Source organism: Ictidomys tridecemlineatus, chromosome 7 (assembly GCF_052094955.1).
Source record: "Ictidomys tridecemlineatus isolate mIctTri1 chromosome 7, mIctTri1.hap1, whole genome shotgun sequence".
In the NCBI taxonomy this organism is placed as follows: domain Eukaryota; kingdom Metazoa; phylum Chordata; class Mammalia; order Rodentia; family Sciuridae; genus Ictidomys; species Ictidomys tridecemlineatus.
The window spans coordinates 94,374,402-94,393,748 of record NC_135483.1 but is presented as its reverse complement, the minus strand read 5'-3'; the positions used below and the strand labels follow the sequence as shown (position 1 = coordinate 94,393,748).

The 19,347-nt window shown below is 33.2% G+C and overlaps 1 protein-coding gene across 4 annotated transcripts in view; it reads right to left on the bottom strand.

The window, feature by feature from the left end:
• The window catches only part of Dpp10 (dipeptidyl peptidase like 10), a 1,268,842-nt gene that overhangs the window by 296,680 nt on the left and 952,815 nt on the right, over positions 1-19,347 (bottom strand). For all 4 annotated transcript variants that reach the window (XM_040294095.2, XM_078017228.1, XM_005315927.4 and 1 more), the window contains exon 4: positions 11,120-11,214. In XM_040294095.2, coding sequence (XP_040150029.1) covers positions 11,120-11,214 — 95 coding nt within the window. The remainder of the gene's footprint in view (positions 1-11,119; positions 11,215-19,347) is intronic.

The window sequence follows — 19,347 nt, the reverse complement described above, 5'->3', positions numbered from 1 at the left end:
AAATACAGAAAATCCTTTCACTAGACTTTCGAAATGCTAGTGATTTAGGGATTCAATGAGTTCCAGGCTATGTAAATTGTCTAAAGAAAGAAATTTTGCTGCACATAAATATGCTTTTCGAACTCCAATGTGAAAGGCTTACAAAGAAGAACTGACAGAAAAAAAGAAAAACAAAACAATTACCAATGCACATAGAAAAGATGGTACTCAACATCACCCATAATTAAGTAATTGCAAACCAGGGTAACAATGAAATAGCATTTTTTCCTCAGGCAGGTGGATAATCATTAAAATGTTTGACAATACTTTGTAATGTAATAGATAATACTATATGCGACTGATGGGTGTATTTAAGATAATTCGATATTGTCTATTAAGTTGCAAATTGACCTTTCCTTTCACTTAACAATAGTACAGTTACAAATTTAGCCAACAAAAGCATTTCAAAAATAGTTACTAAGGTTTTCTTTTTCTTTCTTGAAGCATGTGCATAATAAGGAAATAATTAAATAAATAATTTAAGAAGTAATGGCAAGGTAATTTTACATAATCATTAAATATTAGAGAAAAACATAAGGGTTTTAATAAAAAGGTTTTGAAGTACATTACCAAGTAGATAAAAAGTACAAGCAATCCATATTGTTGAAGTTAAATGTACACGCATACACTCATATACAAACACATTCATATCCACATGAGTGTGTATATTTTATAATTCTATTTGTTTATGTACAGATATATGAAAACATACACAGACAAATTTCTAGAGAATCGTTTTAACAGGTACAAATTTTTACATGACTACTTTCAGAAAAGGGGTACTGAATAATGAGGGGTAAATTTTGTTTTCATTTTGTGTATATCTAAGCAGTTCTCTTACCAGAACTTTCTATAAGGATAAAAGTACTGTGTGACTATACTGTCCAGTTGGGTACTCACTGTTCCATTTAGCCTCCTGGGTCCTTAAAATGTAGCTGATAAGACTGAAAAATTGGATTTTTAATTTTATATAGTTTTAATTAAAAATAAATTTAAATAGCCACATGTGGCTAGTAACTCTCATATCTAGTAATGCTAAATATTATTTATATAAGTTTTTTTTATTTTCTTGTTTTAAAAATGTCAATGAAGGAGATTGAAAATAATACTTGCCCTCAGAATTATGGTATATATTATTCAAATACTAACTTGTTACTATTTTTAAGAAACATATAGAAAGAGTTTTAGAGAGAGATATTACTAAAAATAAAAAAGAAGGAAAGCCATAGATGTATATTAAAAATTATCATGCAAAAAATGCTATTATTTATTTAGAACTTTTATAAAAGAATACTTTGTTCCCTAGGAAAGTGGATTTACATTATGATTAATTGTATAATCCTTTTAATATATTCCCAGATTCTGTGTTGGTATTTTGTTCAGAATTTTTTGCATTTATATCCAAAGAAATGTTGATCTTTTTATTTTTTATTTTTTATTTTTTTTTTAGACCTAGAACACAAGCATGCTGGGCAATTGCTTTACCTTTGAACTACACCACAGCTCTTTTTATTTTTGAGACCAGGTCTCACTGAGTTGCACAGGCTGGCCTTAAACTTGTCATTCTCCTTTCGCAGCCTCCCAGGTTTTTAGTTGTAGTTAGACACAATATCTTTATTCATTTATTTTTATGTGGTGCTGAGGATCGAACCCAGGGTCTTGCACTTGTGAGGCGAGTGCTCTACCGCTGAGCCACAACCCCAACCCTAGGGCTTTTCTTTGTAGAAAATTTTCTGATTATTTTTTCAATCCTTTTGCTGCTTATAACATAATATATACAGATGTACATAAAGATAAAATCACTCTGGAATGGTGAAGCTGACAATCTAATATGCCAACAAGAAGCTGTGAAATGTTTTTACATGAAAAGGTGGAAGTTCTCAACTTAATAAGAAAAAAAAGTCACAAGCTTGCTAAGATCTATAGAAAGAATATATCTTCTATTCAGGAAATTGTGAAGAAAGAAAAGGAAATTCCTACTAGAATTGCTGTCACACCTCAAGCTGCAAAATTATGGCCACAGTGCATGAGAAGAGCTAAATTAAGATGGAAAAGTATCATTAGCGGGTGGAAGACATGAAAAGAATATGTGTCCTATTTGAGGTAACTTGTTACACCAAAAGGTCCAAGGTCTGGTGCTATCTGTGGTTTCGGTTGTCTGTTGGGGAATGTTGGAACTTATCCCCTACATAAAATGGGAATTACCACAGATAATCAGATGGATAACCCAAGGCAATTAAATTTGTCTTTAAATAAACTAACATGTTTCTGTATTTTGAAATCAATAATAATGTCACTGATTGTGCTAGCTTTCTGACTTATTTTTGTTTTAATTTTATTTTTGAATTGGAGATACTGTTTGATAAATGTTTCCACTTTACCCTCACTATAGGTTTAACTGAAATTTTCATCCAATCATTTCTTTACACCTGGTCCTAATTCCCACTGAGAATTCCCCATCTCAGTGGTTAACTCCTCCATCCATTAGAATGGAACAGAGTTCTCGGGGAATATCCTTGATGACTCCTTTCTAAACTCCACCTTCAACTGCTGCCAATCTCACTGTTTGCTAATTTCCCTTTAAGTTACTTTGATCTTTCAAATCTTTTCACTTGTCTTAATCTCCATTGCTACATTTTAAGTCAATTTTTTAATGATCTCAAGCCCAGGTAATCTAGCAATAATGACTTTTATTTATGCTCTCAAGGACATTTATAATTTAGTTACCAGTTTCTGGTACACCCAAGCTTTATCCTTGCCTAGTCAAATTCTCTTCACTCACCTTTGCAAGTGAAGCTTTCTGTGACTTCTTCAAAATGATGATGCCAATATACTAGAAATTCTAGCATGGTACATTGATACTGTCATATATGCCTATCTTCAATTTAATTACATATATAAGATTGTGAAAGTTTACATATCTAATTGTTTAATTAGTGTACAACTGTCTCAGTAGACCACAAGGTCATTATAGCTGAGGACCTTTCTTTTTTTTTTTTCACTCTGATATCTTTAGTAGCTATTGCAGTACGTGGGATAAAACAGGCACATAAAAATTATTAAATGACTCAACCAATCATAAGTAAAAAAGCAAATTTTTAACCTTCAGGGAATGATGGGCAACACTTCAATGTTCTATAAAGATTATTAATTTCATTTCCATTCTTTTGCAAGAAAACCTTTAAAAACCCATCTATAGTACTGTTTCATACAGAGAATGTCCAAAGATGTATAGATAACAATACTGAATGGATTCTATTATCAAAATTAGTTGGAATCTCTTAGGCGTGGAGATGTGCCTCAATGATTGACGATTGGCCTAGTATGCATGAGGCTCAGAGTTTGAAACCCAGCAACACATACACATGAGCCTGTGTACACACACAAACACACACACAAATACTTTGAAATCTCTTAATAAGAGAATTACTTCCTTAATGACATTTCAAAACCCAGGAGACAATATTTGTACCTCTATTTCCAATGGGTTCAAAACAATTAGTCAACAAAGACCCATCCAAATTATCATCAAAGAAACCCTTGATCTACCTACTTTTGACTTTCTCCATTAGTACCATTATTGTTCAAGGTCTACATCTTCTTTTATCTGTACAATTGTAGGAACCTTAAAAGAGATCTTAGTTCTTACTTCAATATCCTTGGAATATAGACCTAATATAATATTTTTCAAATATGTTCAGACGTTGCCACTGTCCTTCTTCAACCTGCGCTTACTGATGAGAGAAATCCTTGACCTACTAAACTCAGCATAATCATTCCCCTGTTATCCCACAGGGTTCATCTTGTACCATGCACCACATGCCCTAGCAGTTACATATTTTCTATTCTTGGGATAAATTTATCTTGTTCCCACTCTAGGCTCCCATGCTGGGTTATTGCTCTTGCAACCTAAAACCTCCTCAATCTGACCTTGAAATGTTGCTTCTTCCACCCTGCATCTTTCCTAATGCCTAGTCATTCTCTTGCCCTCACAGTATGTTATTTTTGTCCAAGGACTTCATACTAGCAGACATTTTGTTCTGTTTTTACTTGACTATTTGTTTACCATTGGTCTCACTAACTGCTCTCATTCACCATTGTATTCCCAGACTCTGAAATATTATATGATAAGTAGTAGGGGGTCCAATGAGCAGTTAGCAAATGTATTAACCAAATAAATAATGAGCCATTACAACAAGAAGGCAGAAACCTTATAAACGTGAAGTGGTAGAACAATCTACACAGGTTTTTAAGAATAGGAAAAACCTCAAAAGAAAACTGGATTATTTCAGTCAAATTTATAAAGGGAAAGAACCTGGGAGGCTGCGGAAGGAGGATCACAAGTTTAAGGCCAGCCTGTGCAACTCAGTGAGGCCAGGTCCCAAAATAAAAATAAAAAGAGCTGTGGTGTATTTCAAAGGTAAAGCAATTGCCCAGCATGCTTGTGTTCTAGGTTTAATCTCAGCACAATGAAACAGCAACTAAACAATAACAACAACAAATTTAACTAAGGTCATTGGAATTTGTTTGCATAGACAATATATCGATAAGAATTGAAAATATTTTGACAGAAAGAATAATGATGACATAGGTAGTCACTAAAAGGTTTAAAAATGTGGCCATGTAAGCCAAATTAAGACAATTGAAACCATTTAAACCACATGTATGTCACATGTCTGTTTCTCCTTCCCATGCATTATATAATGTTTTCTATGTTACTAGTTTTTGGTAAAATATATAGTTCAATTAATAAATACTTAAATCTCTTTTGAAAATTCCATTTGTAGAAACATAACTTTAATGGATGAATCACAATTATACACACTTAAGGATTCAATGTTACATTCATACATAAACACAGAATTATGAAATTAAACTAATTAACATATCCGTCACCTTATACATTCATTATTTTTAGTAGTGAGACATTCAAAGTTTATTTTGATTAATTTTGATATATACATTATTTTTAAACATGGTCACCCTGTTCTGCACCAGATTTCAAAAACTTATTCTTCCTGCCTAACAGAAACATTGTATTCTATACATTTAAAATTTTTCTAATTAGTTCTTCATGACTGAGAATTAACCATATATGAAATTATTCAGAAAGAAAATGAAAAGCAGAACTATTCATCAGATGTTCAAGGGCATGTTAACTATACCCTTGAACTTCTCAAAATAGACTGATTGCTCTGAACCCATGTCAGAGTGCTGACCTCTCAGGAAGCCAAATTCCAAAACAATTGTAATTATTATAATTGCAATAAATCTGGCCTCTTTTATCTTCTAGCATTTTTTCTGACTATATACACCTCTAGCTCTGAAAGAATTAAATGAGAATGTTCCAAAAAAAATAAATACTGGAATTGTAGTCATTTGATTACATATCTAGGAGGGCATATCAGAGAAAATATAACCAAGTTCTTATGCAAACAGTTAAATTTTAAGTGATGGCTAGTAATTTTTAAAAAGTGATATTTATTTTATTTTATTTTTATTTTGTTGGTACCAGAGCTTGAACTCGGGGACACTTGAGGACTGAGCCACATCCCCAACCCTCTTTTGTATTATCTTTAGAGACAGAGTCTCACTGAGTTGCTTATCATCTCGCTTTTGCTGAGGCTGGCTTTGAACTTGAGATCCTCCTGCCTGAGCCTCCTGAGCTGCTGGGGTTACAGGTGTTTGCCACAGTGCCCAGCAGAAAGGGGTATTTATATCAGTGCTTTGTTTCTAACCAAAGAATTTTAAATATATTGATAGTTTTGGTTTCAATCAAGGATAACTTATTCAAAAATATTCAAAATAATTAAATATAGCTATAGATGTGGACTTATTAGTATCAATCAGCATCATTGAGAATAAAAGTGGTTTTACCATCTGAGACATTTAGTCCTCATCAATGCATGTGATAGTAGAATCTAGTTTTTAGATCATTCACAATGGTCACTTAAGGTGCAATGTCAATTTTTTTGCTTTGGTCCCATTTTCACCTATATGAATAACAGTATGGAGTACAGGCTAATTGTGCCATACTTGAAAATACATGGACACAAATGGCCTCTTATATTTAAAATTAAATTTGTGCCTAAATAGACCTCCGGTGTGAGAATTAGAACTTCTCTTCCTAATTCTTCTGTTTTCATGACCATTACTTTCAAAACTATGCTGGAATTTATTTTAGACATTTGTAACTTATAGAAAATTATGAACGAGCCAAATATTTAGACTACATTTGATGTTTTCTTTCCTAAATATATTTTTAAAAAATATTTGCTGAAAAATATATCACTCCATTTGTTTCCCTGATATATATAGGTGTTATGATAAATTTTGATCCCTATTTGATGATTAAAATTTAGAAAATCTAAATATATATAAAATAATTTCAAAATGAAAAATGTAGATATAAATGTATTTAAGTATTTCAAAGTAAATAATAAAAATAAAAGAACTATGAAGGTTTCCTACAATAAAGGATGGTAACTATAGTGGAGAGAGCTATGCTCAATTCAAAGACATTGAAATTCAACTATTTATCAACATAGCACACCCATTAAAGCAATTATGCTGGCTAGAGTCCTTGGCCATCAGGTTAAACGGAACAATCACTTCCTGTTCAAAAGAGGTGGCAACAATCAAATGAGAGGTATTATCTTATTTAAACAAAATATTTCAATTAGGTTTATCCTAGGAGAATTGTAAGAAAACTGGAGTTACCCTTTTAGCTTAGACCTTGAAAACAGGTGAAGAACAGGAAACTAAACCCAAATGACCCCTACTAACATATACTAATTCTCCTCACAGGGCAATCCTTGTAAAGAAGAAACATTACCTGAAGCCAATGATACTGAAAACCAGAACTTAAGATCTTCCATACAATTTACCCATTTAATTTGACCTCAAAAAAATACCTTCTGATCAGTATGTGGTTCCCTTTCTATCTCTGTCTACAACATGGTTTTTCAACCTTGAAGGTGCCAACATTCTTGGGTGGACAGTATGTGTTGTGACATGCTGTCCTGTGCATTGTAGGATGCTTCTCCCTGAACTCTACTTCTTAGGCTCTCTTAGCAAATCTTTTGCCATCAGTCATGACAATCAAGACTACCTGCAGAACTGAGAAATATCTCGTAGGGACAAAACTAGTCCCTACTGAGAATCACTGGCCTAAGAAAAACAAATAAATAAACTGTACTGTCAAGAACACAACGACACTCATGAGTATAATCAGTGTGAGTTTCACTACTGACCTTATTCGATATCGGGGAACACACATATAGGCTAGGGACAGACACTGTAAAAAATAACAAAGTTTCTATAATCATAGCATGTGAGGTCACATGCTAATCAGAATTTTTTGATAACCTTTCTTCATCTCAAATTTTAAAAGATTACCTTTCTTTATCTCAACTTTTAAATTTTGAGTTCTTTTATATAGCCATACTGTGTTTATGATGCTGTGTGTCTTACCTTCCCCTAAAAAGCAACTATTTCCTGAGACCCAAATCAAATGATGTTTCCCATGTCATCGCGGTATAAAGAGTTGTGTCTCTCAGTCCCACATACACAATGGCACAGCAAATGAAAGAGCAGATGAACCCAAACCAGGATGGCATGCAAAATACCTGATGCTATCAATATGTGAGAAATCAAAACATATTCCTTGGTTCTATTGGAAGTTCATATCTTATAATGGCTTACAGAGAGTTCAATAAAATGTGATAGTGAAAATTTCCTTTGGAGTCACTCTGCTGCCATAGATGAATTTCTTGACTCTGTTTTAGGCTATTTTTTTAAAGAATGTATTTTAACACAAATTTTCTGAGATTCGAGATTGCAGTCAATTGTTGTTTTCCGTATTAGTGAATGAGGTTTAAAAAATTAATGTTAATATTTAAGTACATGAGGCTTAGGCATATTTTTCCAACCCATTTCTAATTTCAAAAATTGATTTTATAGAACCATTTATGACTGCTTCTGGTTTTTGCCAAGACCTCTGGTGATATTCAAATTATTGATTGCAGAAGGAATACAGCTAATACGTATAAAACATTTTTCCTCCTTATGACATTGTGCATGTGCTTTTGTCTGAAATAGTTCTGGCTTTAAGAGATAACATTTCCAAACACTTTAAAATTATTAAGAATGGTTTGGGAGCTAAATCACTTCTTTCCCATTCTTCAAGTCAAAGAGTTATAAGCTTTTCAATTCCCTCCTTCATTAGAAATTTGCCTAGCTTCAATCCAAAAGAATGCCTTAAATATCATTAATTCCTAAAAATTACTTTATTTTTATTTCATTTTAGACACTTATACCTAATAGTATCCCTACCCATAGAGTCTGTTAACCATGTTTACATAGCCGAAAACATCCATTAATCATGTTAAAAATGTGTTTAAGTTGGGAAATGACAATGCGATATCAGATTATATTGTTTTAAAAAAATGGGCAGTTATGTTTTGGTATGTATGTCATATTAAACATTAAGCTATTCTGTTATCAATAATGCTTCTCAATTGACTTGATATACTTTTATTCTAAAATTTTATAGCAATCTAATCCAATTAAGCATGATGGCAATTAAAATATTGATAATAGAAGAAAGATCTGCAATATGAATAAACATTTATCTTATGATAATAGATTTCTTTTCAACAGATAGCTTAGGAGAAAGAGTAAATGCAGACATTAGCCTCAAATGAACTTTAAAAACACAATTGTATGTAACAATATAACTTGGAGTTGGAATTGGTATAAAGTGATTAAACATATTTGCCTGAAATAATTTAGAATCAGGGTAATTTGTATTTTTGATCTCTCATTTAGGTTAGCTGGTGGAAAATATATCACCCTTCACTCCCCTAACCCTTCTGACTCCAATCCCTGAACTACTTGCTGACATTCCTATGACTTATAAATGGCTTAATTATCTGCATTGTGACATAAATGTCTTTAGGGAGCTTATGAATCTTAGGATATCAGTAAATGAGAATATTTGCTAAATGTGAATATGGTAATTAAGAGTCATAGGCAACACAGAGGAGAATAGAAATAGACCTGGAAATAATTTTTAAAAGATTCAACACATACCCATAAAGATAAAAGAGCATTAATTAGCACATAAAGGAAACTATAATGAGATAGGATGGGGGTGGTAGGTAGCACCAATGAAAGCATTTGGATAATGGAATAATAATATGAAAGCTTTGCTTTTGTTTCTATTTTTGATATCATGGAGGCTAAAAGGGCTATGAATAAATGCTAAATAGAAACAAACAAACATCATTAGTGATCAGAGGAAAAACCTCATTAACTGTGTAAGGAGTTATGAGTAAGACCAGCCACATAAAAGAATATTCAAATATGGATGAGTTTCTACATTGCTTGACTGCTTGACTACTGGAGGCCTAGAATATCCATTAAAAAATGTTACCTAATGATACAGGAATTAAAAAATGAAAATGTATTTAATTATTGTTCTCCAATTCTATGGAAAAGAATTCACATTGACTTTACCAAGGTTATCACTAACATACTCTCACTACCAACTCTTACTTTCTTCTTCCTGTCTGATTTTCCCATGGAACTTTTGATGGCAGCATATCTTAATGATTTCCTGCTCTCATTTCTAGCAATATTGAAGACCATCCAATGAAGGTGTACTAGATACCACTGTATGCTGTGTATTACATTTTTTTTCTTAAATGTTAGTATTATCTCCTCAAAGTAACCCATACTCTACAAAAGTGAGCAATCTTCTTTATATAGTTTTGGTATCCCACAAGTACTAAAAAGGGTTGCATACCCAATGCTTAGTCCTTGAACACCTATAAATCAACTTAGTTTAATACAAAATCTGATTAATTTCAGCTAATAATGACCTAATTGTTAATATACATCTGTTTATTGGTTAAATTTGGCCCAATAGGTATATATAAATACTTTATGATTTACATTACAATTTTTTCTTAATATTTGAAAGCACTGAATAAGAGAAGATTCCTTGTCCATCTCTTCCATTTCTCTATCCTATGATAAATATAAAGATTAAATCTCTATCCCAAATATACAAGTGGGAATGCATGTTTAAACATAGTCAGTGATGTTTATTTTTGTCCTTTATTATGGAAAAGCTTTTCTTAGCCTTGCATTGTTTTTTATCTGTATTTTATGAGCTCATTTATAGGCAGTATATTTAACCTTTTATTACAGAATAATGAATAAATAACTGCTTATTTTCAGCATTGTTTGTAATTAGATTTTGCAGTATTTGCAATAGTTCATTCATGATAACTTCCTCAACTGGTAATCGTAGATAAGTTTCTTAACCTTAAGGGAACTAGATTTATCAGAAAGACAAAGGATATATGCTTTTATGAGAACAAAATAAATACATTCAGTCATTTGAGCATTGTTACCTAAGCACTGATTAAGGAGAGTGAAAGTGGCCCCTGAGAGAATCCTAAATTCTAAACTTAAAACACAGCAACACTGGGGCTGGGATTGTGGCTCAGCAGTAGAGCATTTGCCTAGCATGGGCTGGAACCCGGGACCCTTTGATCCTCAGCACCACATAAAAATTAATGCATTGTGCTGTGTCCATCTACATCTAAAAAGTAAATATTAAAAAAAAAAAACACAGCAACTCTATCCAAAGGTCAACTTTAGAAACCCTTCTTGCTGCCTGATCCAGAATTACAAAGTAGTCAGGAAAAACAAAAAGTAAAGGGGACAAAATAAGTTAATAATTACTTGGGCACGGTTAACCATTCTTTTTAAAATCTCAGCATTTGTATGGCCAATCTAGAAAATATAAAGAAAAGTATTCACTCTAAGCAAATATTATTCCTATGAGTACATGCTGAATAAAAAGGGTAAATGAGGAGAAAAATGAAGCATATGGTGACAGGGGCATTTTATATCAATAGATTTCCTTATTCTAATGATATTCCAGCCTGACCTTTCTACCTGAAATGCATTGCAAGTGCTGGAGGTGAAGAATAGAAAGTTAAATGCATCGAGAGAGCAATTTAAACAATACTGAAATGCATTAAGAAATTAATTATTCATTACTTACAAAAGTTGTGTTTTCCAATAATAATGTGGTAGCATTTGTTTCTATATTCAGTTTAATGACATGTCCATTCTCGCTTTTATACACCACATCTGTATCTGCAACAACAAAGACATTAACAATTGACAAATACATTGACTAGGTAATACAATAACTGTAGGGGAGAAAATGTGCATAATAAACAGACACATTAGAACAATCATTGTTAGCCTTCAATAACCCAAGCAGATTTCTGTACTTGGCTCGAATAAATTCTCCTGAAAGATGAGGAAGCCTGCTTAACACATGGTCTATTGCACATTGAACACAGGGTTAGTTCGAAGGCCACTCAGTCTCATGATTCAACAAAATGAAAATTAATTAAAATATGGGCAATCTGGTGCCTATTCCGAGATGAGAGACAGTGAGGAGTCTCTGGTTTCCAAAGTAAGCCTTTACCAACGAGTGAGGTGCTCACATTTACAAGGGCTCCCTGGTACTGTAACTGCATACAATGCTAAGAGAAGTCAGACTGAAGCACCCTCCAGCAGCCCTGACCACATTCTTGGCACTTCTACCACCACTCAATCCCTCCTTAACCTCTTCCTCTCTGGGATAGAGAGTTTTCCTCTGGTATTTTATGAGCTTTATATGATCACAGACCAAAATTTTTATGGCTGCTACTTTACCATCAAATACACTTTGTCAACGTCAGGAGAAAGATCTCATTTTAAATGACTGCATTGCTTTTGGATGGCTAATTTATATCTGCTGAGTTAGATTTCATCACATTTGAAATGAAATCTTGTTAAGAATACCTCAGACCAAAAGAATCAACTTGAAGAGAAACTTATAGGATAAAAGGACACTTAGGAGTTAAAAAAAAAAAAACAGATTTGTGGCCAGGCATGGTGGCACATATGACTCAGGAGTATCTCAAATTCAAGGCTACCCTCAAGAATTTAGCAAGATCATTTCTCAAAATAAAAAATAAGAAGGGCTGGACTGTAGCTCAGTGAGAAAGTACACTACCAGAAAATAGTAATAATAATAATAAGAAGAAGAAGAACAATAACAATAAGAACAGTATATATCTACAAAATACACATAAATATATATACACATAGTTGATTATATTTGTGCACATATACTTAAATGTATTTGTATGCAAGTATCCATATACATATGTGTGTACAAAGTAAGTGTGTGCCTAGAATTAAAGGGAAGATATGCAAATAAACGTAATCTTGAATACTTTCTTCTCCTTTCTTAAAATGATATTCTCTTTTCCAGTTTAACCAAATTCAGTGGTTTTATAGGCACCACTCTAACTTCCTATTATTGCAAGAAAGGCAAACTTAATGGAGGATGCTTCTATTATTTACACTAAGTGAATTTATACAAATTACAATCTCTCAAAATTTGGAAGTTTTCACCAGTGTCCTGGGAAACAGGTAGTGCACTGCACGGTGAGCTATGGAGATTAACTGCAAGAACATATGTTCTGACAATTTGGCAGAAAGATGTTTTTCTGACTTTTCTCTAATTATTTCAATAATAAAAATAGTAACACCTAGAATTAAGAGGATGAAAAGTGATCAATACTAAAAAGAAAAATGGTGCTTTACTCAGATTTTTATTACAAAAGACTGAAAGTTCAGTATCAATTCATAGTATTTAAAGATATCACAGAAGTAGATAGTTATTCTTGACACATATATTAGAACCCTGAACTGAGGAACAGAAAAATACAAATCAAATTTTTTTAAAAGGAGAAAAGAGACCAAGAAGGGATGTTCCAGTTACTTTCTGAGGTACTGACTGTATAGACTGAGAGTTATGATATTTGAAATAAGTCATGCTATCACTTTCTGAATTTCTGTCATCAGCTGCCAATCAATTGGATTCCTCTTGTCATTAATTTTAACTCTTTAATAACAGGTTCACACAAATAGAAAATATTTATTTTGATTTATTCCTTTCTATCTCATTTATGAACAGGAACACCAGTCACCTGGTGTTATCTTTGCTATCTCTCAGCATTTACTGTCTTTCAGCTATGAATTTATGTTTGTTCTGAATTTAATGTTTGTTCAATATCAAATTTAAGTTCTAACACTCATGTCTTCTTGTACTTATGTTTCTCTCTCTCACACACAAACACACACACACACACACACACACACACACATACATTGGACCACATTTTTATTTTGCTGAACACATCATTTTAGATTAGCAAGAAGAATTTAATATTATTCTCTGAAAAATATTCCTTATAATATTTTCTCACTTAATTAAGAGAAAAAAGGCTTCTGTTTCAGTTTGGAGATAAATACAGCTTAAAAACACTCAATCATGGAGCTGGAGTTGTAGCTCAGTGGCAGAGCACTTGCCTAGCCTGTGTGAGACACTGGGTTCAATCCTCAGTGCCATATAAAAATAAATAAATAAAGATATTGTGTCCATTTATAACCAAAAAAAAATTTTTAAAAATAATCAGTGATTCTTTTTTCAAAGGCAAACATCCTGAAGAATTCTAATAGAATATGGTCTTCAACCTTGGAGAGAAAAAAGAGGTGTAAGTAAAGTTTTAGTATAAACAATGGCCCCTGGTCAATGGAAGAGAAAAAGCAACTTACAGCCTCAAAGTCTGTCATAGTAAGAGAAAAGATTAAATAAGTGATGGTTTGGTATTAAAGGTGGAGGACAGAGGAGAGATTCATTATGTTACTCAAGACCAAGTGGAAGGAAGCAAAGCTTTTATTAGAAGGTAAAGACTAGAGTTCATATTGCTTTTTTCCTGTAAGTCAATTTTTTGGATAGTGATTTGCATTTAAGAAAAAAATCTATGGAGATTTAAGTTTTGTAAATACCTTCAGATCAACACTCCTAAAAATTTTACCATTAGACTCAATGTTGTATTAGCAGGAGAAACTTTTCTTAAATTCAGGTGTAATTCTTTAGCATAATATTGAATAAAGGTTTTTCATGGATTATTTCAAAAGCATTTAATATCTGGCTTTATTAATTCTCTTTAATTTTTAAACATTCTTTGTGATCTAGACTTCTGTATCTCATATTTATCTTACATTCTGCTTGATTTATAATCAATAGTGGAAATCTTAGTTCAGAAACTCCTCTTACTAGATTAATAAGTAACATTCTTGAAATACAATTCTGAACTGTTTACCTTGTATTTTGTTTAATATTAGATGATGTGGTGTTAGTGACTCAGATCAACGAGTAAAGCATTAACATAGGAATATTAAAGTAGGTGTACTTGAAGCATCCTTAAAATACAGCATATGCATGTCTCTATAGTACTTTGATTAAATAATCTTCCCATCATTTTAGCTCTTTGAATATTAAGAGCCAGTTATCCTGAGCACACAGTCAATTCTGTAGTTCATGAAAAGGTTTGATGGGATTGAATTACTATGCAGCCTACCTACCCTCAGATCCAAGCATGCATTTTCAGTTTGCAGCACTGCTAAACAACAACTACTGTTATTACGGTCCAACTCTCCCCCCCAACCACCACACAATTCGACTAAGAAAATTAAAACCACACTAATTTATCTTAGTTTAAGATCTTTTAGGTAAATGCAGCTTTATATTTTATATTCTTGCTCACAAAACTGATCATAAAGCATTTAACATTATAGTTAATTCTTAATGAACCTTGAAAGAACTGAGACCTCTGCACCAACCTTCACTACCAGGACTAAGAACTAAGGCAACCTATATCCATATTATCTCTTCTTTTCTCTAGGAAATCTTTGTCCATAATGTGAAGACTACACAAGAACAAAATGATGTTTTAAACTTGCTGAACATCAGTTTCTCAAGTTTATGGACTAGCTTCTAAAATTGGGCAAACGGCTTATCATCAAACAACTAACTAAACTACAATACAGTGAAAGGTGCCCAGCCACAACTGGACCCTCACTTTGAAAGAATAGTCTTAGTTACTCAGACTCAGATCTCCAAACCTGTACGTATCTTCTTATCCCTTCCATCTGGACACCTTAAGACTCTTGAAATGTCTTTCCTGACAGCAACAGGTAATAAACATCACTTGCTAACAGTTTATTCTTGGTGGCTGTTCAGAAGTAGACAGTTGACAAAATTCCTTTCTCATGTATATCAATATAAAGTCATCTTTTTGGTTTTGATTGGTGTTATTATTGATAATGTAAATGTACATTCAATTTTGACATAATTTGCTTTAAATATTGCAAAATTAAATCTACCTATTTATAGAGTTCAAATAGTGTAAAGGATGTTTGTAAAATAAGTTCTTTGAGATAATTTAATTCAAACATATGTTCATTTACAATGATCTACTTATTTTTCTAAAATTATATTTTTATTGTATCCCATAATTTTCAAAAAATACATAATCAATAAACTGAGAAATCTAAAATTGAATCTTTTGTAGAACATATTATTGAAGTGATTTTTCACATGAAATGTGCAAATACTTTTAGAAGAGAATTGTTAAATATTGAGTTAAGATTTTATTCCTTAATTAAACATATTCATGGTTAATCAAGAAATTTGAGCTCGTAGTTGAAATCAGGCAGGCCCCTCAATCAATTCTCCTAGAACACTGCTCACAACAATGAAATATTTTCCTCATTGTTTTTTTTTTTACCTTCCAAAGGTTTATTTTATAAATTTAAAATGAGAGAAACATGACTTTTCAAGGGGGATTTATTAAAATATGGGACAATTTTATCATCTCTCAGAGACAAAAGGCAAGAACAGAAAAAGAGTTTGCCATTGTTAAGTAGTGATTGGAGAAATTTGATGGAGCCCATGGAAAGGTTTGAGGTCAATGACATAGATGAACAGATTGATTTTAAACAATAAAACAGGTGATTCATTCTCTCCAATTGGACTATAGTCATATTTGTTAAGTTTTGTTAGAAATTAAAAGCCAATCAAACATTGACTATCTAATTTTTTTTCCCAAAACTATTTTCTTTGAAGAGGATAGAGGAAAAGACTTGATAGTTGGACAGATGGGACTCAAAAATCTTTGAATTTACTTAAGCAATTTTCTTTCCTATTCCTCCAAAATCATTTCAAAACTTTCCTCACTTTTTAAAGAGCCCCAGACCACCAGAAATGGTGTCACTGTCCTTTTTCTCTACTTAAAAATCTACTTTCATGCACACGCTGTTTTTTTTTCACTTGATTTTTGTGAAAGGCATTCTTTCTCTCAAATATCTTTGATTGATGTCTCCTCTTTTCAGCTACTTGTAGTTTTCATAGTGAATATATTTCTCTATATTAAAAAAGATAATAAGCATGTTCATTCAGGTCTTTTCTCTGTCGCTGGTAGTTTTCCCTTTCACAATAACCCCAGCAGACACATTGTATAGGGGATTCTGCCTTATTCTGTGTCCACCATATATCCATATCTCCCGTGGAGCAGCAGCAAGTTCTTGCTCTCCTGAAATAGAATAGCATCCAACATCACCATTGACCTGCAATAACCACATGCAATGTGCTCTTCCCCCATGATTAATCTCCCCCTTTCCTGGACTTCACAGCATGGAACAGTGATGAACAGGAAGACTTTGAAACTCTCCCCTGCTTTTGAACCACTACTTTGCTCTGGTGTTCTTTCTTCAAAGGTCTCTATATGTTCTTTCCTCCCAATTGCTATCAAAACAAAGATATCCTTCAAAGCTCAGCACTGGGCTTTTTTTTTTTCCCCCTAGCAGCTTCTCTTTGAGTGATCATTTCCACTGACACTTTCCTGTATTGATTCTTACACTTTCAACTCCAATCTTGACCTTTACCATTTGCCAGCTCTAAATTCCCAGTGCTAGGCTAGATCACATAAACATCTTGTGGAAACATGAAACTCAGTAGACTAAAAGCAAACATAAATTGGCTACACCTCGTTGTCTTCAAATTTCACATACATATTCATCTTTATGTTCATTACCCCTCTCTTTATCTCCTATATTAATACTTTCATTATAACATCTCATCTGGATGATGAGTTAGTGTTTAGGGGTTTCTTGTGCCTCTAGTTATTCCCATGACATGGCCCAATCCAGTCTACCCAGCACTTTGTATCTTCTCACACACTCCAAAGAGACCCATGCTTCCTTACCCCTCACACATCAGATAGAGCACTAATCACTACGGTATATAAAGAACTCAAAAAGCTAAGCACCAAAAAATAAATAAATAACCCAGTCAATAAATGGGCCAAGGACCTAAACAGACACTTCTCAGTAGATGATAAACAATCAATCAACAAATATATGAAAAAAAATGTTCAACATCACTAGCAATTAGAGAAATGCAAATCAAAACCACTCTAAGATTTCATCTCACTCCAGTCAGAATGGCAGCTATTATGAATACAAACAATAATAAGTTTTTAATAGGATGTGAAGAAAAAGGTACACTCATACACTACTGGTAGGACTGCAAATTGGTGCAGCCAATATGGAAAACAATATGGAGATTCCTTGGAAAATTGGGAATGAAACCACCATTTGACCCAGCTATCCCTTTCTTCAGTCTATACCCAAAGGACTTAAAAAGATGGGCATACTACAGGGACACTGCCACATCAATGTTTATAGCAGAACAGTTCACAATAGCTAAACTGTGGAACCAACCTAGATGCCCTTCAGTAGATGAATGGTTAAGGATTTCATTTTTATGACTAAAAAATATTCCATTGTGTTATGTACATTTTATTTATTCATCAGTTGATAGACACTTACTTTGTTTCTGTTTCTTGGCTATTGTTAATAGTGCTGCAATGAACATGGAAGTCAATATGTCTCTTTGATATGTTGATTTTACTTCCTTTGGATATATGTTCAAAGAATCATACTACTGGGCTTATTATTTGACCATTCCAAAGTCCTCAAGTTTTTACAGTATATTTTCTTCCAGTAGTGGTAAAATTTCAGGACTTACATGTAAGTATTAATCTATTCTGTGCTGACTTTTGTAACTGATTAGTGGTAAGAATATTTCCACCCATTTGCATGTGAATATCCAATTTCCTAGCAGCATTTATTGAAATGACTTTCCTTTCTCCAATGCCTGTTAGCATATTAACCAAACATCTGTTGGCTGTATATGTGTGGGTCTCTTCTAGGCTCTCTTTACTGTAATCCATTGGTCTATGTGTATGTTTTTAGGTCATCATTATGCTGTTTTGATTACCATGGCTCCATACTATGTTTTGAAGTCAGATAGGCTAATGACATCCCACTTTTGTCACCTGAGGTTGAAGGAGGGGGTGGTCATTGCTGACAGTTGCCTGGACTAACATAGTTTCAGTGATTCGTGGTGGGGCAGGGATAGGTCATGGGGCTTTGCATAACACTATAATTCACTGTGCTTGGCCTGGTCCTGGATTTCAAGTAGAAGGCCTATCTTTCTCCTTGCTTGGAGTTGGGGGAGGTGACATAGGCAAATTTTCCCCTTCCTGACTTCCTTATGGTCTTTTTATTTTAATATCCTAAATGCAGGTGCTGTAGTCTCTCACCTGATTTCTTTAGTTCTTTTGAAGGTAGTCTAATATGTGAACAGCTACTAAACTCAGTGAGTCTGTGGGGAGAAGATCACTAGAGAATCTTAGCCACCATCTGGCTTGTGCTCTCAGAAGCCTGTTTCCTTGTTCTTTTGAGAACAGAAATCATCTACACCCACACATCTTTACTATAGGTTAATATAAGTTTATTGACTTATTGATATGTATTTTTTGAGACACTCCTTTGTCCAGGCTGGCCTCACATTAGTGACCTTCCTGCCTCAGTCTCTGGAATAGTGGTATGTATCACCACATCCAATAGAAAAAAGTTTATTATTTAGCTTCTGTGTTAATATAATATTAATATTTCAGGAATTTCTTCCTAGGAAGATGAAATTGCAAGTAACATAATTGCTTTTATCAGAAACCCATTTCCTTGAAACATATTCTGATCAACTAAGGTAAATATCTCCTTTCAAAATTATACCAGTTCTACCAAGTAGCAGTTTACTTTCCAACTTCACCTCTCTGGATTCACCAGTCTCAAACTCTTAAACTCAATTGGCCAATTATAATCAAAGGCACTTATTGAAAACACCGTCAAAATAGATCCTGAAAACCTCAAAAACACCCCTCCTTTTACTTCCTGTTCCACCTGCTGCTTAATTTTTACAGTAAGAATGATCTCCTTTATCAAAGTAACCAATTAACTCAGACTTGCTTTACCATG